This window comes from Artibeus jamaicensis, unplaced genomic scaffold (assembly GCF_021234435.1).
Source record: "Artibeus jamaicensis isolate MK-2021 breed Jamaican fruit bat unplaced genomic scaffold, CSHL_Jam_final contig_558, whole genome shotgun sequence".
Classification (NCBI taxonomy): domain Eukaryota; kingdom Metazoa; phylum Chordata; class Mammalia; order Chiroptera; family Phyllostomidae; genus Artibeus; species Artibeus jamaicensis.
The window spans coordinates 1,783,843-1,808,516 of NW_026521886.1; the positions used below are offsets into that span (position 1 = coordinate 1,783,843).

The 24,674-nt window shown below is 39.0% G+C and overlaps 1 protein-coding gene across 19 annotated transcripts in view; it reads right to left on the bottom strand.

The window, feature by feature from the left end:
* ABI3BP (ABI family member 3 binding protein) overlaps positions 1 to 24,674 on the bottom strand; it is a 243,178-nt gene that overhangs the window by 158,922 nt on the left and 59,582 nt on the right. For all 19 annotated transcript variants that reach the window (XM_053670249.1, XM_053670259.1, XM_053670260.1 and 16 more), the window contains exon 2: positions 18,065 to 18,244. In XM_053670249.1, coding sequence (XP_053526224.1) covers positions 18,065 to 18,244 — 180 coding nt within the window. The remainder of the gene's footprint in view (positions 1 to 18,064; positions 18,245 to 24,674) is intronic.

Here is a 24,674-nt window from a genome sequence, read left to right on the forward strand (position 1 = left end):
TACAGGACTGCCTAACACACAGAAAATGCTGATGTAATTTTAGCTAGGGCTATGATAATGATCTCTTAAAAGCAAAAGTTTGTGACTTAAGAGGTCCTGAGGATATATTAAAAGGAAAATGTTCCAAACCTTTTTTTAAAGCAAGTATCACAAATTCCAAAATACAAAAAAATTCATTGAGAAGTAAATTAGAGACCATAATGATATTCTCTCCTTGCCTCCCAGTCTCTTCCAAGTTCTTTTTCAATTAGGCCGACTGTTGGGTTTCTCTGTTCATCTCTACTTTGTCTGGTTTTATGGAGAATCCTGCTTGGGTGGTTTAGCCAGAATTCTCCATCCTCCGTGCCTCATCACCATTTCATCAAGCTCCTTATCCTTCACCACCCCCCAGGAGGTATCCGATCACCTCTGCCTGCCTTCAGCAAGGATTCTGTTAGGCCATTTTAACCAGAATTCCCCTTGCACTCAATGTTTCCTCTTAGTAATTTTTTCATACACTGACACCCCTGTTCTTTGGCTATAAATTTCTACTTTTCCTTGTTGTATTTAGGATTGAGCTCAAGCTCTCTCCTCCTCTGCAAGACCCCACGGCAATGGCCCCTGTGCTACCAAGGGAGTTCCCCCTTGAACGGTCTTCTTGGCCATTTGTAACAAGCACAGATGAATCATTTTTTCTTAAACAATAATACTTGTAAATGTCAATGCAAAATATCTTAGAAAATATATTGACAAACAATTTGGCAATACATAGTACAATAATACATTATGGCAAAGTCTAGTTTACTCCAGAAATGTACCATAAGGAGAAAAAATTCACCTATTTCCACAGATGCTGAAAGAACATTTGACAAAAATTCATTACCAATTCTTTCTAAGAATTCAATGAAATAATTCCTGATAAAATATATCTTAAAATGTCTGAACCACCTTTATTAAATGTGCAGGATCCTACACAACATTTCTGTTGAGTAACACTCCCTGGCTTTATCAGATCATTCAACTCTAATTTTTTCCCTTTTATTCATATATTTTTTAAAATGTTACACTGCGATTCTATTTTTGTAACCTTCTCCAGCTTTCCATTGAGTTTCTGGGACAAGAACTGGGTAAACAAAGAATTCTGTAACCAACTAATGATGTGTTCTTTTATATCAGCGATGTGGGAATGACTAAAATGAGGCAGTGGGTTGGGAGCATTGCCGGAACATTTACACATCAGGCCAGTCTTACCAGAATTGTGGGTTAGAACAAACTTGCTCATGAGGCCCCTGACTTAAGTTTCTGTGACCATTTGCCTCTTTGAGGTACCTTTTCACTTAATTGAATGCATTTGATTTTTGCTTGTTCTCGGAGAGGATCACAAAAGCAACCATTTGTGACTTTGTGTGAATGAACTCGTGTTAATACAGTATCCCTACTGATGACTTGTTCTGTTTTAATTTTGTAAGGATAGCATTGGTCCTCTACTAAATACACAGAGGGGAGACTCTTTTGTCCTAGCATGCTTCCTAATTCCTTTCCTCTCTCCCCAAAATCATAAGGTGTGGAGAGTTACCTTCTCCATAAGCTAAAGACAGCTGGCTTGCAAATGTCTGGTTATAGACTAGATCTTGCCATCATTGCCTGATGCCTTCCAATAAGGCCAAGAAAGAGAGCTTCAAAACAGGCAAGAGTGGACTGGTGATTTGGAAGAAAACCCAGTGCAGCCGTGTTTCCAAGACGCTGCATCACCAACGTGGTGTGAAAAACAAGAGCTGCTGAGAGCTCAGAGCTGAAAGGTAAAGCAGAAGAGTTAAACTGCTGAGGTGAAGAATATTTAACAGTAATTCAATTTTCTTTTGCTTATTTTCCTTTTTTAAAAAAGTAATAGATATCTTCCTCCACAAAACCCCAAATCTCAGGCTAACTATGTGAAAAATATTAGACAAAACTAAATAGAAGGACAGTCTACAAAATACCTAACCGGGACTCGCCCAAACTGTTAAGGTCATCCAAACCAGGAAAGTCTCAGAACTGACCGTCTACCAGAGCCTAAGGAAACATGACAGTGCAACATGGTATCCCCGAAGGGACCCTAGGTCATGATAAGGAGCTCAGGTGACATGAAGGAAATCGAATGAGGCATGGCCTTTAGTTGATAATGCTATCAATGCTGGATCATTAGTTATGACAAATGTACAGTATGTTGAGAATAGAAGGAATTGGAGGTAAAGTATACAGAATTCTCTTGTCTACACTTGCAACTTTTCTTCTCTAAAGTTATTTTAGCATAAAGAGTATATTAAAAATAAAATATCTTTTAACAAAAAAATAGGTATTAAAAATTTACATATCAGTGAATCAAAGGCCCTAAGGGATAAAAAAAGCAATGCCATTAATCAGCAACTGTATCCTTTCTTAGTTTTAGATAAAATCGTGGTATCATTTACAGTTAAAAAGTGCTTTAAAATTTGACAAAATAAGGTAACTATTTTTATTAGACGTTGGTGTGGCATATCAGCAGACTCCTGATAAGTTAAGAATAAAACCACCCACAAAACCTGCAGAAAAAATTCTATGGTCATATAAATCTCCACAGAGAAATACCACAATTTTTTTTTCATCTGCAAATGTTCACATGCCACACTCACTGTAATCTGACTTGTGTGGGTACAGTCCCAATTTAAGTATTCCCTTTAGCTTTAACATCTGGCAAACAGCTTCTGTGCCTTATTTCATCAACACTAACACTGAGTAGTGTGTATTTGAAAATACCCTTTAAAAAACCTCCTTGTCTTTTAAGCTTAGGCAGAGAATTTCATTTATCCAACTGCCAGTTTTGAAAACAGAATCTCTCGGTCTGCCTGTGGAGGGCGCGGGCCACAGAGCTCCAGCAGGCCCCCGGCTCTGCACTTCTGTCTCAGCCGCCTTGTCCGCCCGGCAGACCACAGGTTTGCTCACCTGCTGGGCCAAGAAGGAGAGAGGGAAGCTTCACTGAGCAAGAGGTGTGCAGTCTTGTGGGTGGGGGGAAGTAAAAAGATAGTAAAATGTGGGGAGGGGGAGGGAATTTCAGGGGAAAAGGGGGAAGGATTTACAGGAACCAGTATAGAGGACACATGGACAACAACTAAGGGGGGTGGAAAGGGGAGGGAGGTGGGAGATGGGGGGTGGGCTGGGATGGGAGTAAAAGACAGAATACTGTAATTGAAAAATAATTTAAATAAATTTTAAAAAAAAGATAAAAGTTAAAAAAAAGATAGTAAAATGCTACTCGTCTACTCATCTTTTGAAAGGCCACATCAATAATTCTAAATCTCACATGAATAACCAAGCTCACTCCTCATCCACAGTCACTGTCACATTACAGTGACAAATAATAACAAATGGATGAAGCAACAGCAGATCAGTTTTAGCAACGGGATATAAGTGGCTGACATTAGAACAGTCCATGCGCATTCTGAAGCCCAGTTACTAGAAAATGAGAGGCTCAAATACTATTGATGCAAGAGATGCATTCTTCACCACAAACTACAACAATTAAGTGCCCCTAAAGTAATCATAATGGGGTGCAGCCAGCTGCCGGCCAAACAGGGGATTTGTAACAGAGTCCAGAACTTGGGGTTTTGAAAAACATGGGATAGCCCCACCTCCACAAGTCTGGCTGCAGGGAGGCACATATGGAGCAGGGCCACTGAGAGTTATTTTGCAGGCCAGCTTCATACCTGTTATACAAAAATGGTTCTTTTGCATATCAATAACAGCAGACTAGTCTTCCAGCCTGAATGGAGCCAGAAGGTATGTGTAACTTTGACCCATGATGTAACCTGGAGGCAGGTCCCTGTTCACCGAGCCTGCATGAGAGCTTAGGGAGGGTTCACTTCACTGCTGGGGGCCACGCCGACCTGGTATTACTGTGTCAGCCCAGAAAGGCTGAAAACTGCGGGAGTGCTGGCCATGTAGCCATTGTGAGAGGAGTTGGAAGTGGGGTTACGGAGGAGCTTTTGGCTGGGATTTAAACTAAAGGTGAGCCACCACGTGAGACAGAGACTTTAAGGGAGGACAATGTGAGACCACGTGCAAAGGAAAGGGGTAAAGGACTCTCGCTGGTGGGCCATGAGAAGGTGCCACGTGGTTTTGGATTAAGAACCAGAGATTGTGGAGGCAACACAGCTGATGGTGCTGGGACCTGCAGGAGATCTGCCCAGCCCAGCACAGTTTCCTGGGAGGAACCAGGAGTCTAGTTGAGCTGCAGACTTCTATTTCTTTTCCTGAGCTTTGGTACCCGTGCCTGGCTTGACTGGGCACAAAGCGGGGAGGTAGGGAGAGAGAGAGGGGGGGAGAGAGAGAGTGTGTGTGTGTGTGTGTGTGTGTGTGTTGGGGGTGTTTTAAAAGAACTTTGGGATTTTTAATGGCAACATTACACCATTACTCTAAATCTGTATAACTTTTGAATACACAGCTCCTTTCCTTTTCACCAAACTCTAGGATTGAGAGCCACAATTCCTAACACCCGGCAGAGGGCAACGATGAACCTAGGACAGAGGGACTGTAGGGGAGGGGGCTGATTTTGGTAACGATATCTCGGCCCCGCCACAGGTCCATTCTGTAACATAATCACATAGTTGGAAGCTAGAACAGCAGACATTGTTAGTCTTGACCGGCATGGAAACATCACTGATGTCCTTTCAGGAAGTTTGGTGTCCCTTCTGGAAAAATATTGATGGGGGATTTTTCTGGAAATGTCCACTGTCTGCTTAGACATGTGCTAAGGTAGAGTTTTGCAAAGTTTTATGGTGGCAGAAGTTCAAAGAGAAGACACAGTCATCACAAGTAATATCAGTACTGGACTAGGGGTTACTATGTTTACTAGGTTTATGAATATAAAACTTTAGTAATTTTTTTAAAAGATTTTATTTATTTATCTTTAGGGAGGAAGGGAAGGAGAGAAACATCAATGTATGGTTGCCCCTTGTGAGTCCCCTGCTGGGAACTGTCCTGCAACCCAGGCATGTGCCCTGACTGGGAGTCGAACCACAATCATGTGGTTCGCAGGCCCGTGCTCAGTCCACTGAGCTACACCAGCCAGGGCAAAAACTTTAGTAATTTTTAATAAATCACTTAATTACTAGCAGATCATCCTTAGCTGTACATAAAAACGAAAGTCTGAGAATTATGAAGCACCACAAACTAATATGAAACCTCCACCTCTGAGAGTGTTTCTAAGCCCCTGTGGGGCACCGTAGTGGGTTGAGAATCACACTGAACTGGCCCAGATTCACTTCACGTTTTGCTGATCTCTGTCCATTCAGCCTGGCCACATAGTAAGTGTACATTAACCATTTTTGAAAGAACAAATGCATCTGTCCCTCTATCCTTTTTATGCCTGGGGCTAGAGGGAAAATAAAGGGTAAGGCTTTGTAGAAAGGAAAAAATGGTTAGGGATTTGGGAAGTAGCAGTCAGCAGAAGAAAGCAAATGATCTTTTTTTTAAACCTAATAAACTTTAACCACTGAGTTTGTCTTTGATAAGCCTATCTGTAGAAGTGGGGTTTTTTTTCCCCTTTAAAGTTTTTTTTTTGTATAAAAGGTACACAGTTTGGGTATAAGAATAATCCTTATCTTTTTTTTCACCTGAAGAAATAATTGAAAGCAAATCCTACATTTTTCAGTAGTTACAAAAAGGAGTTGAAAAATGAACCAGCACACATTCTGGCAGAACACACTCCTGTGCCCCAGGCCTCAGAGAGAGTCCTGCTTCTCCGCTTCTGCGCAGACACTGGCCCCCCAGGGAGGCTGGGACAGCGTGGAAGGGAAGTGGACTATAGAGGCACAGGCACCCGTACCAGAAAGCAACTGTTGCTTAATACTAATGCAGAAGTGACTCGGAACAACCCCCTTGGTGGGATTCCGGAATGTCCAGCCACGGACATGTTCTGAAGGGAGCTTCCAGCTAGCATTGCACATATGTGGCAAGAGGGGCTGTTCGGAGTCGTTTGAGACTGATGACAGCAGTGAGAAGCAGCTCCTCATCTCCAGGCTACAGAGTGAGGGCAACGAGATGAGAATTCCGCTTTGATACGCCGACACAAGGTGGGAAGACAGGGGGAAAGACTCCTGAACCCAGGCATGCGTACACCCGCAGGCTCTGCCACGCTTCTTCACTCTCCACACCTTACCCAATGATCTGGAAGGAAAGATGCCTCACTTCTCCACTCACAGGGGCATTTCAAAGTCACATTCCACTGAGGAAGGCTTTTTTTTTTCTGAGAGTTTTGCTTTGATTTCAGTGAGACTTGGGGAAGCAATGCCATTGAAAACACACTCTACCTGGTGCTGACAATACACTTTGCAGGTCTCATCAGTGCAAATCAAAGGATGGGACCCCTATCTGTATAAGCAGGGGGAAAGTGACATTAAAGACACTAAAATAGAAAAAGTTTCCTTTCTTTCAGTCTGTCTAGACCTGTCATGGTGTTTATTGGCTGTTTAACGTTGAGCTCCGCATAAGAGTGCAGACCCTCCCCATCTCCCCACTCATCCTGCTGGTCTCACTGCATGGGACCCTCTCCCATCAGCTGCAACCTCGGGACCAAAGCACCTAACCCCCCAACCCAGCCTCCAGTGTGAAAAAGCCAACCTCCCCTTCCCACAGGCCTGTCTTACCAACACAGAGATGCCAGGAGATGACAGCCTCTGCACTGGGACACACTGTGTACTTTAACTGGGGTATGAGAGAGGTTTTCCCCGCTAAATCCCCCACTGTATGCACTGTGTCACCGCCAGGCCCATGCAGGAACTGCTGGCACCATGTCCTGTCAGTCATCACCATGGGGGCAGGGCAGCAGCCCCTGACCTCCTCCTGCATCTACACCAAAGTCCCTGCTGAAGGTGGAGGGGACGGCACTTGTTCAGTGCGGGTGGGGAAAGGGAGGCCTGGCAGCAAAGGTGCCAGGCGACCAGGTGTCCAGAACCAATGGGTGCAGGGGTGGGACCTGACCAGGAGCCCAGGAGCCAAGCCCTCAGAACAGGCACCACCGCCCCATCCAACCTCACTGACAAGAGCAAACTAAAGGATAACATTATTAAGAATTTCAAGACAGTTACAGTAAAACATCAAATGCAGGGCCCTTCTGTGTGCACTGGTGACATGCCCAGGAAGCCAGCCCAGACCGACCCATCACCTGTGACACACCAGGTAACTCTTTATTTGCAGACAAATTCTGCCCCTAACACTGCAAACAAATACTCTTTAATAACCTATTCCTCTTACCCCACAGACAATACACATCTTTCCTAGTCTGCAGACATGGTAGGCATTAAAAGTGTCGGCTTTATTGTTCATAGGTTTTTTTCTTGCCTGTATTTCACATAGGCAATCCACAGGGAAGCTGAGCAGCAGGTGTTCTCTGTGAACTGGTTTAAGGTTTGGCAAGGGCTTGCTTTCACACCACAGCCTGGACACACACATATTCTCCAGTGAGCTCATCACTTCACTCATATTCTTTCTCCGGGAAATACTATTGAAATATCAGGACTGTGTTTGGATATTTCTCTTTCAAATAATAATGCTAGGTCACAACAGCTATCAGATGGCAAGGCAAAACCTTCAAGTCAGGAAGGCTTTCCCTTCCTTAAATGCTCTTGTTAGGGATACCACGTGGGAGTGAGGGAGCCAGAATAGTTCCCACAAGATGAGTTGTTATATAGGGTTCAAAGGTCACAGGGACCTGCCTGCTGTGGGGAGAGCACAGGGGCACAGGGGTCACAGGCACAGGTCTGAAGGCAGCCTGGCACGTGCTGATTTATTTGGGGAGGATTTACTGTCTTCTTTGGGGAGAAGAAGATACAGATAATACCAGCTTCAAGGGGTTGCTGGGAGGACTATTTCTGTAAAGCTCTGGCCTCACACATCATAGGCACTCAACATCAAATCCTCAGGTTGGTGGGAACTTCTACTCCAGCATTTGCCTAGCAGCTACTATGTGCCAGCCTGGTGAGTGGGACACAGCAGAGGCAAGCCTGTGGCAACCTCTTCCTGATTTTGTTTCTCCCTTCTCACTGAGGAATGTCCCCCTTGGCTGGAGAAAAGCTTGGGCTATTGGCTTGGAATCAGACGAAGAAAGACCTGGAGCCATGCTAAGAATTCAAGGCTTTGTCCCACATGTAGATTAAGCATATAATGTTCCCACTAAACTGGGATACTTTTGAGAGAAAGGGGGACGCTATTAATAATTATGCCAGAACAACAGGTATACACCATAACTATGCCTGAGAATAATTTTTTTCTGTAGATTTTTACTCCAGGCAAATAGATGCTATTTGTTTGTTAACTGGGAGGCTCACCCAACCAATCTCCCATCAGACTGTAGGGTGTCAGCTCCCACGTCCACAGATCCACTGGCTGTGGAGGACACTAGAGGACGGTGAGGCTCAGCTCAGGTCCCAAGAAGTTTACACCGCAGCCAGTGAGACAGACACCAGTAAAAAAACAAAACAAAACAAAGCAAACAAAAAACCCCACAAAAGCAACAAAAACAATCACAGAACAATTCAAAACAGGAAGAAACAAATGCTGGCCTTCACATCAGAGTACTTTGGGTACGATCTGTATTTGCCAGAGAAAAATCAAGTATCCAGGGAAAGGCAGATGTTTAGGAAAATATGTGGGTAATTAGAAAATGAGGATTTGACTGTATTTCTTGGCTTTGAGATATATCCCTTAAAAAGTCAATAAATAGAGGTGGTGGTAGAAGGAGCAGCAGAGGACAAATTTTGGGGATACAATAAGGGCTTTATATATTTTAAATAATTTAAACCTAAAAACTAAACGAAATTATAAACTCTGTCATCTTGCACATCTGTTCCAGATAAACCTCTAATTCTTTAATCCATCCTCCTATTGGTAGCTATCTTTCTATTTAAGACTCCTCAATAGTGAGCCTCTTGCAATGAATCTAAGACAAAGCATACTTTTGGGCCATGACAAAAGACCCATAAGCTATTTGGGGAGAGCATTTTAAATACAATTAAGGATACATTTTTTAAAGTTAGGTTTTGGTCTCAATGCAATACACTTGAAAAACTTTTATGCTTTATACTGAAATAGTGTGAATTAGTTTTATTGTATTACCAAGAAAAGAGAGACTTGGAGACAGTTTATCTATTATTTGGTGAGGTCAGGAAGACCGTAAAAACATGGTAGTTAAATCCAGTAGAAAACACAGAACTTTGAAAAGACTCTATCTTTATTAAAACATAGTAAAATGGTCCCCTAACATTACGCACGGTCTTTTGGTATAAGGTCATGGTGAATTGTTTAAGTGATGGCATAGTAGATATTAAGAAATTGATACCTACTGTGCCAATTTCTTTTAAAATTCCCCCCTGAAGCTTAAGTTCTGTTACATTTTGCACCTTGGAGAAAAGTCAAGTGATTCTGAGATTCCTATTTTTTAATGAAAAACTTGAACTAATCTTGAAGATTTAAAGCCAAATACTTTCCAAGTGGTAAAACTATTTCCAGAGAAAGAACTAAAAATTAAATGACATTTTGAAAATAGACTTTAAAAAAAAAAAAGAAAAATACATTTTAAACAGAACCCACGATTGTTTCAGTCCTCCCGGGTCTTTTCCTTGCCTCCCTCATTCATTTTTTGTGCTTGTAAATCTATGGCAATGTTGGTGCTAAAAAAGAAATCTAAGGCCTGTAGGGTCTTTAGCTCCTGGGAGTTTTCTGTTTGGGTAGAGTGGGGGGCAGGCAAGACACACACAAATAAAAATAAGTAGCAATTGACCGAGAAGGATGGTAAAAGAAAATGCTCAGGCTCCAGGATGTTCCTGGAGAGGGCAATCATGTTGCCTGCCAAGAAATGGCCTCGCAAATAGAGGAGGGCTTGACAGGAGGGCAGCTCATGACCAAGATGGTGGTGGGGGTGGAAGAGAACAAGTTTGGGGGCACAGAAACCTTCATGAGTTAGGGAGCCAATGGCTCCTTCCATAATACATGAACTCTTCCCCCCCCCCCCCCCCGCTTACTGTTTAAAGGACATTAGAGAAGCAATAAATCACTGGCATGTTAATATTTTCTATTGCAGGAGAACAGGTAAAATTTCCTAAATTTTGAGAGTCAGTAGAGTGCAGTGATTCATAGCTCAGGTTCTGGAGCCAGACTTGCTGGGTTCAAGCTCTGGCCCAGCTGTTTACTAGCTGAGTAACTTTAGGAAGTTTAAACTATTGGCGCTTCAGTTTCCCTGTGTGTAAAAGGGCACTACCGACACGACCTATCCCAGCCTCTGCTGCCTTTCCCTCATCTGCCTTCTCCTCTGCCCTGTACTCACTGCTGGCCGCTGTCTTGCTCTATCCCCTTAAGGCCTCTTGCTAATTCTCTAAGTGTTCTGCCAGGGAAGGGAGGGACTGAGTTGATTCCAATGGCTGAAACTGTATGTCTCCCCTGCTCCCTTTTTACTAGTTATCTTTCAGCTTAATAAAAATTTAATATAGTTCCTTCAATTCTTTTTTAATTGATTTTAGAGAGAGAGAGAGGAAGGGAGGGAGAAAGAGAGGAAGGGAGAGAAATATTGATTTGTTGTGCTACTTATTGATGTATTTACTGATTTCATCTTGTTTGTGCCCTGATTGGACACTGAACCTGCAACCTTGGATTATCAGGACGATGCTCTAACCAACTGAGCTATCCAGCCAAGGCTTCAATTCTTTATTTCAATCTTTTCTTCCAGCTATTTTTCTTCAATAAATCTACCACCACCTTCCTTGTGACACCTACTGCAATAAATACTAACTTCTTTTAGTCATTAAGGTGATATTTATCCTCCACTTTAACAAACAGTAGCAATCTCCATTATTTTATATTCCATCCCACTTCCATTAAAATAATTGGAGCAGGGCTAAACATTTTTATGACAAAGAGACAGAGAAGGGCAATTGAAGTTCTGAGTTGCAACAATGAAAGAAGAAAAACTGTACATTTGCTCTTTCTATACAAATGTAAAAATTAAGAGTAAAATTTGTAAGAGATATTAGTAATCCATATGAATATAAACTACATTAAGTTACAAACATAGAATTTATTCATACCTGGATAATAATCATTTATAAATAAACGTTATTCAAAATAATTTTAAAAATTAATTTTCCTCTGTGAAATAAAAATAGTAAGAAGCTTCAGAATAAGAAACTGATGATTATCTTTTGGCATGAACTTGCTGAGATAAAATTACCATTAGTTAAGTAAATAAAACAGTGTTATGCTTTTATTTTGATCTACATTTCGTAAGGAAGGCTAAAGTTTTTGCTATGTTCTTATTAAAAACTTCATTAGAGTAAGACAGCGAGTGGAAAAGTGAAATCTAGAGATGACAAGCCCTTTCAACTCTCTCTTTTTTTAAGCTATATCTTTTGAAAATTCACTTTTTGTCCTGTGGAGGCCACAGCTGTGGAATGTGAAGAGGCACCTGCCAACTCTACCCAACTCTACTCCACCACACAGGAATCCCCTTTAATAATTAAAGGATGAGCGTGACCACAGCAGAAAGGTGTGTGTTCACCCAGGTGCTGTGTCAAAGGTTCTGCTTCTTCCTTTGTTTATCTGTTTTTGAAGTTATCCCTTCCAAGAACATATTTCAGGGCAATAGACAGACGAATGTGGGTACTTGTTTTCAGTAACTGACAACTCTGCTACAAAAACCCTACTTCTCTAATTTCACTGACACCCCACCCTCCGAAAAACAAACAAAACAGAAATCAACACCACGGGATTACCACTTAGACAGAGGGTTTTAATCTTGGCATGAAAATTTTAGAGCTCAGCAGAACTTTAGTGATGATTTAGCCCATTCTTTATAAGCAACTGAGAAAGACAAAGCTCAGAGGGTTTACGTAAGTCATCCAAGATCGCTCAGCTCATAATAGCAACTGGCAAACGTATAAGACATATCTACTCGGTGTTAGGGTTTATCTTAGTTATCTTATATAATTTACCTATAGTTTCACAACACTCCTGGGAGACTATCTTTTATTTTACATGTGAGAAAAATGAAACTGAGAGAAGTTACGACTTACCCAGAACTACTCCACAGTAAGTATGGATAGTTTAAGTTGTGTTGAACTTAAACCCATGTCTGCCTGATTGAAAAGTACACACATCTTCTTTCCCCACATCATTCTGCCTTTCTGGGTAGAGGGGGATCTTTTCTAGAAGGTAGATGTGAGCCTTCTGGTCCAGGCTCTTTCCAGGGCCCGCAATCCAAGGAGCTAGCTGTTAGCATTGTGTTCTCGCTGGCGCAGGAATCGCTCTCTGCGCCTGCAGGCAGCATGGCGACTGGGGAGAGTAGGTAAGGGGCCTGCAGCTGAGTGTGAGAAACGTGCTTTACAAGGGCAGCGAGAGTAAAGGTTAGCACCTGTGAGCACACGCGAGTTCAGAAAGCTGCCCTCTTAAATCCTTTTGGAGTTCTAACACCTGGTCCGAAGACACATTCTTTAGTCAGAATTTATGGTGGTGATAAGTGTATATGATTTATTTGTTTATTTTTAATCTTTATTGTATTTTTTCCATTACCTTTTAGTCCCTTTAGACCACACCCCCAGCAATCACCACACTGTTGTCCATGCCCACGAGTCCTTTTAATTTAAGCTTTGCTTGCAGTAAACGCAATTGGAAATACATAATTGATAGAGTGTAATGCTTTCCTTCCTGGGTGACATGTATTAAAGCGTTTTCAGATGTCAAGAGAATATCATAAAGTGTGACTCTCTCTATAAAGATTTGATGTCAAAAAATTCTCATTTTTACTTTATTGGACATTTGCAAAATTACCAACAGCTGCATATAAAAGCGAAAACTGAATATGCAAACTGGAAATGAAAACATTCATGATGTGGGTAAAAAGGATACAGGAACCCAGCAGACCTATTATATGTGAATCATGTTTTATCGCATCGTTGCAAGATGCTCACAGCCACTGATGTTTATTCATAGTCACCTTGGAAAATACTACTTTTCCCACTGCTCCGATTCAGCTACTAAAATTTTGGTAAAACATTTTCCATTAGTAAATTTTTTTTTACAGAAATTTGATATGAACCTTATTTTTCAAAATAGCAAAAGGAAATACTTGATGCTTTTTAGTTTTGCATGTAAGTCCAGCATGTGACTTTTGGAAATGCCTCTGTTAATACTACATAGATAGAGACAAAGAAATATTAAAATAAATGTAGAAATATTTATTAATGACTATTTAGAAGCAGTATTAGTCCACTAATCACTAAATGTTAATTTGAATATTTCTGAAGGATCAACAGCTTCTCACTTCAACAATGACATCTTTTAAACACATCAAACAAGTGAAATGTGTCAAATGATGTGGCACTTTATGTTTGCCTTGAAAATGGCAATAAGTTACTATAAGTATAGTTCAGTGCAGCCAAACAAATACTACTATCCAATTACAGTAGAAAGTAAGAAGAGGGGGTGTAAATGATGCTTTTCTTCAATTAAAAACCCCACAAAAATTCTTTGCTCTTGTATGGCACACTACACTGAAGGGATTTCAACTCATCACTTATGACTATAAATTCACTAATATGCCCACAGCACATCTGTGAAAAATAGACTTTGTTACTCCTTTACAGGTGAATAGAATTGAGAATGATCACCAGTAAACTTCTGGCAGAAAGGGAATAGGATCGAGACACTAATTTCAAACATATAGTTTGTGGCAGGCGGAGTAATGGTCTGCATCCTAATCCCCAGAATTTGTAAATATGTTGGGTTACATGAGAGGAGAATTAAGGTTGCAGATGCAATTAAGGTTTTTAATCAGCTGACCTTAAAATAGGGAGAGAATCCTGGATTGTAGAGGTGGGCTCGATATAATCACAAGGATCCTCAGAAAGTAAACAAGGGCCTTGGCCAGTGTGGCTCACTTCATTGGAGCATTGTTTTATAAACCAAAAGGTCACAGGTTTGATTTCTGGTCAGGACACAAACCTTGGTTGCAGGTTCAATCCACAGCCTGGTTTCAGACAAGAGGCAACCAATTGATATTTCTCTCTCACATGAGTTCCTCTCCCTCTCTCTTTCCCTCCCTTCTTCTTTAGAATCAATGAGCATGTCTTCCAGTGAGGATTAAAAAGAGTGAAAGGGGGAGACAGGAGAGAAGATCAGAGTGATGTGGTAGAACAGCTTGACCCACTGTTGCTGGCTTTGAAGATAGAAGATGAATGCTAAAACAAGGCAAGGAGATGGGTTCTTCCTAAGGGAAGAACCCTTGTTAAGGGAAGGGCCTCCAGAAGGTAGGCAGCCTTGCCCAAGCTTTGACTGTAGCCCAGTGAGACCCATGCCGAACTCCTGATCTAAAGAAGGGTAAGATAAGTTTGTGATGTTTTAAGCCACCAAGTTTGGTAACTTACTAGAGCAACAGTAGAAAACTAATAGGCAGCTCTACTAATCAACTAGAAGCAATAAATACAAAAATAGCAATTAAGCAAGACAATAAATAATCAACCTGAGCAACCAAAGAATAACATTTAACCTGGAAATGCAAGACCATTTTTGTTGGGAACCTTGCACCTGGCTTTTAGCTAAAAACATTGCGGTTGGCCGCAAGGCACAGTCCGTTGATTACCGGAACCTGTAATCAACAAGGACTTTCAAAATAACCTCTGGCTAGCGCCTGTGTGCATGCGCTCCACAAGCCAATCAGCTACAGGCACGTGAGGTGTCCACGAGTACAAGTTACACCAAAGTAACCAATAAGTGGGCCCTTCTTTGTCTTAAGCTAGCCAATAGCAAGCAACCTAATCTCCTTCCTCTCCCTCCTCCCATATATATACAGTTCGGAAAAATAAAGTTTGCAGCTTGATCAGAATCTATTGTCTTGCTGCCATTCTTCGTGCCTCTTGTCCCCCCAACCCATTTATTCTAGGTAGGTGGTCGAGCTCCAGTTGACTGCTCTGCGGGCCAGAGCACATTTTGAAGTAATGAAAGTAGAAGCACACAGGTTCCTTGGCATAGAGAAAGGTGGGGAAGGAAGTATGTAACAGGAACAGTTTTTTTTTTCTTCCACTAGAATACTCTGGAAGACAAAGGAGGTTAATGAAAAGAACGCATTGATCTAAATGGTGAGCTAAGAGTTTTTAAAAGGCTATTTGAAAATGCTTTCCAGGAGAAGTTTGGGAATCTTTGTCTCTGGAGATCTTTAAGGTACACAATGATCTATCTGTTTTATCTACCTTGGAGAGCTGAGACATATACTTGCCTGATGGCTAGGGTCTAGATTACACAATCTCTCATGGCCTCCTCCAGCCTACATATTCTACACTGACTTGAGTCTATTCAATTCAGTGCCACAAATAGGTAGTTATTGCCTATCTACTCATAAATCATTCTACAAACAACCAGAGAAGGAGACATAAACCTTGACTTCAAGAAGTCACAATTTAATAGTGATCTAAGGTAAACAACCAGTTGTATCCAAGCTAGACAATGAAAAAGGTCATAAGAGCTAGGTAATCGACATATTGATTAAAACCCATTTAAGTATATAAAAAATAATCTATTATTATTGATCATTAAACAAATAAACAATATCATTAGTCACCACGGAGATTAGCAGAGCACCAACTTAGTGCAATGAGGATTTACCCTGCCTTGTCTAAAACACTATTAAAGAAAATAAAGTCTGAGAGAAAGTTCTTCATTGTAGAATTTCAGCCAGACAGTACAGAAGAAATGATAAAGTTAGATTCTATCTGGACTGTATCTGCAATGTAAACTGCTATTTTACAACCACAGTTTAAAATAATGAATCTGGACACTGCACCAATAGATGCTAAAACATTAAGTGATATTTGATGGTGAATTTTATAATGGAGGGATCAGGCTGAGACCACCTAACACACCAAGCAGTCTTAACATCACTAAGTGTGATATCAACCATCGTGTACCTCTTCTGTGGGTTGCTGGGAAATATATAGTACCCCCTATAAAGTATCATTTCCCACCAAAAGCTGAATCCAAATCTAATACAAACTCCAAATCTAAATCTTTACACAGGAAAGATATCTTTACATGGATATCTAAAGATATCCATATCTTTACATGGATAAAGGAACAAGTTAAAAAATATGGAATGTTAGCAAGGGAATGGACAAGGTGCTCTCCTTGTCCAATTTCTCCAGAAAATCAATGACATTTAAATAGGGAAGGGAAAGAGAATTGTTAGAGAATAAAAGAGATTTAAGAGACATAAAAACCAGATTTAATGTGCAGACCTGGTTTGGATCCTGACTCAAAAAAAAAAAAAAAAAAACAACTCTAAGAAGTCACTTTTAAGACCAGAGAAATTTAAATATGGACTAGGTAGAAAATATTATAGAATTATTATTATAATGTGATAAAGGCACAAAATTATGAAAAATATTTCTTATCTGTTAGAGATACCTACTGGAGTGGTCATAGATTTAAAAAATATGATCTCCAATTTTGCTTTAAAATACTCAAATAATATAATGTATGTGAAGGATACATGGACGAGATTAGCAAAAAAGGTGATATATATTCAAGTTGCATGACGAGACATGAGGCTCATTATAATATTCCTTCCTCTTATGTTTGAACTTTCCATAATAAAAATATTCTAAAGGATGAAAGCAATAGTAAATAAATAAAAGGGTGCCTAAATCAAATGGATTAGGCACCCCTTTATTCATTTACTATTGTTTTGATTACCCCACATCATTTAATTAGTCCACTATCACAAACTGTCCCTTCTAACTCCCAATGAACAAAGGAGCAGTAGATCTGTTTCTGTTTGTGATGAGTTAAAGCATTCAGTCACTTTTCATAGTAAAGAGTAATATAATGGGGAATATTTGCAAAATTTCAAATTCCCTATGGTTTCCACATTCAAGGTTAGTGTTGTTACATATGTCCAAAGTTCCTAATTCTCAACTTCTTGGTAACTGTAATTTGTTTGATTTAAAGTGATTATCTTATGTAAAATCTAGTATAGACATTTAATTAACAATGTTACTCTCTTGCCTGATTTCATTTTATTTTTAATAGTTCATGTTTTATTGTATTTTTCCATTACCATTTATCTCCCATATACCTTCTACTGCTGTCCCCTGGAATCACCACATGGCGTCCATGTCCAGGAGTCCCTTTTCCTTCTTGCTCAATCCCTCCACTCACTAACCTTTGCCTAATTTTAAAGTACAGCTGAGACTTCCCTGTGAGGACAAGGGGCTGAACGACAAACCAGATTCATCTTCAACATTCAGGCACAAAAGAATAAATGTCAGATCCTATCTACAGTAGTTCAAGTTATAGGATTAAATATCAAAAGTTGTGGCAAGGCTCTTTAGCAATAATCCAAGCAGTGAAGCAAAATATAAATCTCAGACTATTCAGAAGCCTTTGAAAGCATTCATAAAAATTATCTCTTTTTTTAGAAGTTATTCTTTAAAAGGTTTTTTTTCCAAGTAATTTTTCTGAACAAGATAAAGGTGCCCACATCCTCCAAATTACATTTTAATGTGATTAAAAACATTTTCAAAGAAATATTAAACTTTATAAAACTTGAATAGATATGAAAACTTTAATCTTTTTGTCTGAAATACTATACATTTTTCTAAATGTAGCCCATTTGCTTTTCTTTTTAAAGGTAGCTTCTCATGAAGAGATACCCAGAAAGCCACAGTTGTTACTTTCCACCAGAAGACACTTGGGGAGGGGGAATAATCCACATGGTTATATTACAGAGATTTAAACCAGGCCTTCCAGCTTATTTTTCCCCCATGCAATTTAAGTTATGTGCTCAGGAATTGTAGGTATAATGGCAATGACGCTGATTATTTCTGTCATACATGCAGAATATGCAGTACATATTTTTTCATGCAAGGAATTGTGCTATGGATAACAACAGTTATGCAGAGGATTTGTGATTCTGGCATTTGATTTAGCTGAGGATGTGGAAGAAATGGTGCTTGCTTTCAAGATTCATGTATCATGTAACACCTATTATCTTTCATGTCTCCTCCCCAGGCCTGAGAGCCAAACATCTTACCAACTTCAGCCTCGGTGTATTTCCCTTCCGAGGGAAGAGGGAAGTACTGGTTTGGTGATAAATTGCTGCCATATCCCAGGAGAAAACCTTCCAGTTTTACATGAGGATTTGGACGCAGGAACTTCAAGAGGATAGAGTCACTTGTGGTATTGATGTGGACTTTCAGGTTTGGCCTTTTACCTAAAGATGGGAATAAAAAAAATAGGTGGCTGTTACTTTACTCCATTAGCATCCCAGGACGATTTCAGAGCAAAGGTTAGTTGTTATAGGAATCTACTTAGTTACTCAATTTCACAACACCCCTTCTTGAATAACCAAAATGCAGGTAATTTTGAGATCACAGCACACAGATTTTGTAACATATAAAGCAGTCTAGAATACAAAGTAAAATACATAGTAGGGTTTAATATTAGGTAACTTGTCACTGAGCTGGTAGATGGGATTTAAGGCTATTTTGGCTATCCTCAATTGGTCAAAAGCTTCATTTTATATGTATTGTTTGGGAATGTTGAAAAGATCTTTAATTGGTAAATGAAATTATTGTGCTCTGAAAACCCCCAGCCTCTCTGTTGCTCTGTGGCTACACCTTGAAGGACCTAGTGATTAATACAGTTGGAAAGAGAAGGAAGTGGGAGGATTTTAGCTTTGGGTAACTGAGATGGTAGACTAGGGAATTCTGAAAAAGTCGAGGAGAAAAAGGATTCGTTCTATCCGGAGCTCACTGGGCCAATGAGACAAGTACATGGAGACGTCCAACACTAAGTCGAATATCTAAGTGAGATGCTCCGGAATGCAGTAGAGATCCATCTGAGTGTCATTCAGTTCTAAATGATCACTGGATGAATTTTCTCAGAAAGACTGTACAGAGTGAGGACAGAAAACAATGAAATTTTTAAGGTTTTATTTTATTTTATTTTATTTTATTTTATTTTATTTTTATTTATTTTTTACTATACAGGCAAAAGAGACAGATGACCACAATAACCAGAGGTCTTGACCAAGCAGTGAGGAAACAATATTATCCTTTATTTTGGGGGCAGAAGGAGCTGAGTTCAAATTCCGACTCTGCCACATACTTACATTAGTGTGGTCACTGGCTACTCACTGAACAGGCTGAGCCTTGGTTTCCCCTTCCTAATTCGTAAATTATGAATAATGGATAATTCATTATGGATAATGTTCACTTTACCAGAACGTTTACTAGGATTAGCATAAATGGCACCATCTCAAACCTGGCACATAGCAGTTTCTCAATAATTGTTTAGTTGATTAGGCCTAGTTAAAACCCTTAGCCACAATTCAGAAATCTGAAAGGTTTTGTTTGGTTAAATTCACAGCAAACTAATTTGGAAACAAAATTCAATCTGAACTGTTGTAAAGCCTCTTAGTGTTTCATAATCTCACTGAATAATCAGTATGACTATCCATATGTTTAATTGTAGAAATGTCAATGTGTTAAATTTATTGTCAAGGGCCCACTGAAGAGACTACTCAACGTGTGGTTGAGGCATCCTAGTACATTTCTAAAGTCCAAAGGTTTTCTGAATTAAAAACATACCAGGCTCAAAGCTTCAGATAAAAGATTGTGAACCTCAAATATTTTCTCTCTTATCTACAGGGATTTCACACTTAAAATATTTTACCTATTGGAAAGATTGCATTTACTAATTTAATAACTCATATTCCATTTCTCATTAATAAAAAGACTTGTATATATACCAGTCGGCACTTCTGAACAGTCTGGGCCTCCCAAAGTTATCATACTAAAATTATACTATTCCAGTCAAAATCAACCTGGACCATGTCAGTACAGCTACATAAAAGGATTCCAACAGGACTCTGACAAGATAGAAACAACCCCATCTTGGGTACCAGACTTGGGAACCACTCTTACCTCAGCAGCCAGCAGTACTATTTCTAGGTATGTGCAGAGCACTTTGTACTTCCCCAAGACCTTGATGTGATTTCTATGAATTTCTTGATTCAGATAGCTCTTCCTATATTTTTAGCAAAATCAAAACCCAGAGATATTGGGTGGCTTATCTAAAGTCTGCAGAAAATATACCTAGTCCAGTTCATCTAGTCCAATCTTCTTGTAGCACAAGCAGCTAAACCTAGGGGCAGACACACCTCTATCACTGTGCAAGTTAAGTTTTGACCTTGAGATTCAGGGTCAAAACTAGATCTCAGGTTCTCACTAGGCTGGACTTCTTCTCCTGTTTTTATTGAGAACTTTGTTATTACCCAACAGAGTACAGAGTGGCCAACACCCCAGACCATAACACTTAAGTTGATATTAATTTCTGATGTTTTGTCCAGTCTTCATTAGATTTTGATGAAATGATTTATACTTCAGATATAACAGATTTTGTGCAAGCCAATTTTTCCCTTCTTTGTTGTGAGCCTAAATTAACCTTAGAGTTACTCATCCTGCTCAACAGATAGAACAAATATAAGTCAAGCACATATTCTGCTACTTTAGAAAGTCATCAGGTCTCACAATAAATCAAAATACGGTCAGCTTATTTCCAACACCTTTTTTGGGAAGAAGAAAGTAAGGAATCTTAGTGTACGTGGGCTGCATGCTCATTTGACTAAAAGCCAAGAGAAACAGCACCATCACATTAGACCTTTGCTTGTAAATTTTGGCACGATATACCACATTATATACTCCCATTGGCAAATGGAGAAGAAGGCTTTCTCACCAAGCAAGAGAAAGGCAGGCTGAGAACAGAATCGCTGAGCCACAGAAATGGAAGTGTCCTCACTTCCCCTGCACAGGAAGTTTCATGACTCCAGCCTTTCTCCCTTTTCCTAATACATCAACATCATATGACTTTTAAAATAATTGGCAGTTAGCTTCCCTACTTAATCCAAAATTCCAATTTATATGGCTTTCTAGAGCTAAACTTTGAAAAGTCCTAAAAAGGAGAAACACACACAGACAAATCTTATCTCCAAACAACAGCATCATCAACTTAATATTTTGAGACTATCATCCCAGTTCCTTATTTGGAACTCGGCACTCAAATCCTTCCTTATCTAGACGTGCATTACTTCTTATCTTATAATTTTATAACACATCTTACTTTTTGGGACCAGTATAATTTTCTCACATTCTGCAGTGTATACTGGAGCTGTGCTCACATTGTCACCCAGGGTGGTCACCCCTGTCCTGGGTTTGCTTTTCTCCACCCCATTGCCCGTCCACTTAAACTCCATTAATCCTTTCAGTGCTCAGCAAAAAGGTCAGGCAATCTTCCTCTTTCCAGTATTTAGAGTACCATTACATTTTATACTCTTGGACACTTTCTCCAATATTTTAGGAAATATCTACATCCTATAATAATTTTTAATCTTTGGTAAATTTATCTTCATTCTGAATAATTCTGGTTTAATGTTTTGAAACAGTACGTCATGTCATGACAATTATCTTTCAACAGTAGAAAGACCTCTGGTGAATGACTTACAGATTATAGCAAAATAATACATGACAGAAGCTTAACTAGGACAACATTTATAAGTAAAACAGCATATATGTCACCCAGAAAACCCCTAGAAAAACAAGAATATTTATTTGTCCTGTACAATAAACAAAGCACATGCTAACCAAGAGTGAAACAAAACGAAGAATGAAAACATTTCAGGGAAGCAATTAGTATGGCTGAGAAAACACGAGTGCACATTGGCAAAGTGGAATAGTGGATACATGACAATTACGTCTAGTCCTCTCTTCACAACACCCTAGGGTATGTCTAAATACCTCAAAGTTTGTTAAGGAATTCTATAAGAAAAAAAATCTAAAAAAGAAAAAAATCTTTCAAAAAAAGTTAGAATCAATCCCCTTTTAATTTTCAAAAATAAATGCATGTCTCGTGGCATTAAAAACAGTGCAGAAGGTAGTGAGGTTAGAAAATCAGACAAAAGGTAGATCCTATGAGTTTATAAAATTCTCCAGATCAACCCAAGGGTGCAGGTTGCTCCTGCTGTAGGCACAGGTGTTAAGCAGACAGGTAATATTGACCCCAGAATCCCAAGTGGCTGCGGTAGTTTCTGCAGTAGAGCTCTGCCAAGGTACACAGCACAAACACCTGCCGAACTACCACGGACATTCGGTCACAATCTGTAAGAAAGGAATTACCATTACAGCCCTCTCAGAAGGAGCAATTCTTTGAGGTTTAATCTCTCAGAAAGTTTTCTTATATGTTTCAAAATATTTCAGAATGTGTTCTAAATTATTGATATAAAGTTGCTCAAGTTGATGAAATCACTTCAAGAAAAAAACTGCAAAATGCTCATTCTCTCTTGTAAAAGTAAAAATATCTATGAGTATAGCAGCAATAATCAACTTATATGCCTTCAATGTTGTAAAATGCTAAGGAAAAATTAGAAATATTCTATATAGCAAGTTTGGGAATAAACCAGATCAGCATTAATTTTCATTAAGATATTAAGTAAAACAATAGCTAATAATACTGATGTCAATAAAATAATAATAACTCAGTTGTTTCAGGATTAAAAAAACAAACCTGATTTTTACCCATAGTATGTCTCTGCCAACCTCTCTACTTGTTACCTATATGATGATACAAAATCATATTTTCTAAGATATCAAAATAATTAAATTAATCTCCATCCATTCAGATATGACACATGAAACAGAGATTTTTAAAATGTTTAAAGTAAATTTGATCAAACTTTTAAAGTTTTCAACTTTATAAAAGCTAAAGAGAAAAAGAAGGACCAATCTATAGATTGGGAGAAAATATTTGTAACATGTATATCAACTAAAGGACTTGTATCCATAATATTTAAATTAATTTTTTCCACTCAGTAAGAAGACAAAACATTTAAGAAAAAAATGGTGAAGTATTCAAATAGATTTTCTTTAGCCAAAGGAGATTTATGGTAGCCAATAAGCAAATGAAAAGATGTTCCAACATCAAGATCATCACAAGTTTTCTGTAGGGGGTCAAAATAGTAAATATTTTAGGCTTTGCAGGCCAAATGTTCTCTACTCCAACCACTTGACTCTGCCATTATAGCACAAAAGCAACTATAGTCATTATATAAACACATGAAGGTGTGTGTGTTCCAATAAAATTGTATTTATAAAAATAGGCAGCTGAATTTAGTTACCAGGTCATAGTTTACAAACTCGTGGTCAACACCATTAGTCTTCAAGGAAATGCAAGTTAAAACCATGATGATATACCACACACAAAAGAATAGCTAAAATTAAAAGGACCATCAGGTATTAGGCAGGATTTGGGACATTTTTAATATGAATGTTAAATAGTAAAACCACTGTGGAAAATGTTGGGTGGTTATAAAATAAACCCATCAATTTCATTCCCAGGTATTTACCCAGGAGAAATAAAAGCATTAAGTTTATGCAAAACTTACATGCAGATATTCAAAGGAACACAAAACTGAAAACAACTCAAATGTCCATCAACAGTTGAATGAATAAACAAAATTATAATATCCATACAATGGGATATGACTTAGCAGTAAAATAGAACAAGTTACTTATGTAATACAACATGGTTGACTCTCTGGTCTGGTATACCTTCATGGGCCATAACCCTCCTCATCTCTGTAACCATCTTATATAGACTCTCCCTCTGACAGAAGGTTGTTCAAACACCTTGCCATTACAGCATTGATGAGAAGTAGTTTTAATAGTGCCTGACATTATTATTCACCATTCAACAAATGGTACATCTATAAAATCAGCAAGTCCTTTCAGGCACTGTTATGTTCCAAGAACCGACAACTCTAAGTTTCAAATGTATTCTGTGTTCTTACACAGTGGATTGCAAGTAGAAAACACTGCAGTGCATTATGGACACAGCAGCTTATTAAGGAGCTATCCAGATGATACATTTGAAGTTCATGTATTAAAAAGTAGGACAGTGACTGTCTGACAACATCGTCAAAGGCTTCAAAAATCGTAGTTGATAGTATAGATTGTATTTAATTGACCTGTAATGCTAGGTTATACAAACCAAAATTTTAACACAGAACTTGGCAATAATTTAACATTTTCTTTAATTCTTAGACAATCAAAAAGGGATCATGTAACATAGGCTTGAAACTCAAATCTCTCCCTGTCCTGATACTATGATCCAAGGAAAATGTTAGAAGGAGAAACAAAACCATACAGAATTTCAGCAATTTTTCTGTGACAGCCACAGAATCAAAGGAGTGGCCAAAGACAATTAGACAGGTATCTTCCATGTTCCTAATCCTTAAACGGAAATGTGTAGTCTGTAATCTCTAGCGTGACATTTTGTACCTATAGCAACAACTTGAAAGCCAGTAATATAAGTGAAAATTTTCCATAGCAGAAAAAGGATGGCAACTGAATTAAATATTTTAAAGAGAATGGAAAGTAAATGTTGCTATTAATTAAATGATGTTAAGCATAATAAAAACTACTTCCACCAGTGCTATAATGGCAAGATGTTTGAATAAACCCTCCCCTGGGAAAAGAGTGTGCAAAGTAATGATGGAGATGAGGAAAGTCTTGACTTGTTCTATGGAAAAGACGGGTAGAAGGAATTAAATTACTTTAGTGGTGGTGGTGGGTGTATACAGAATTGTA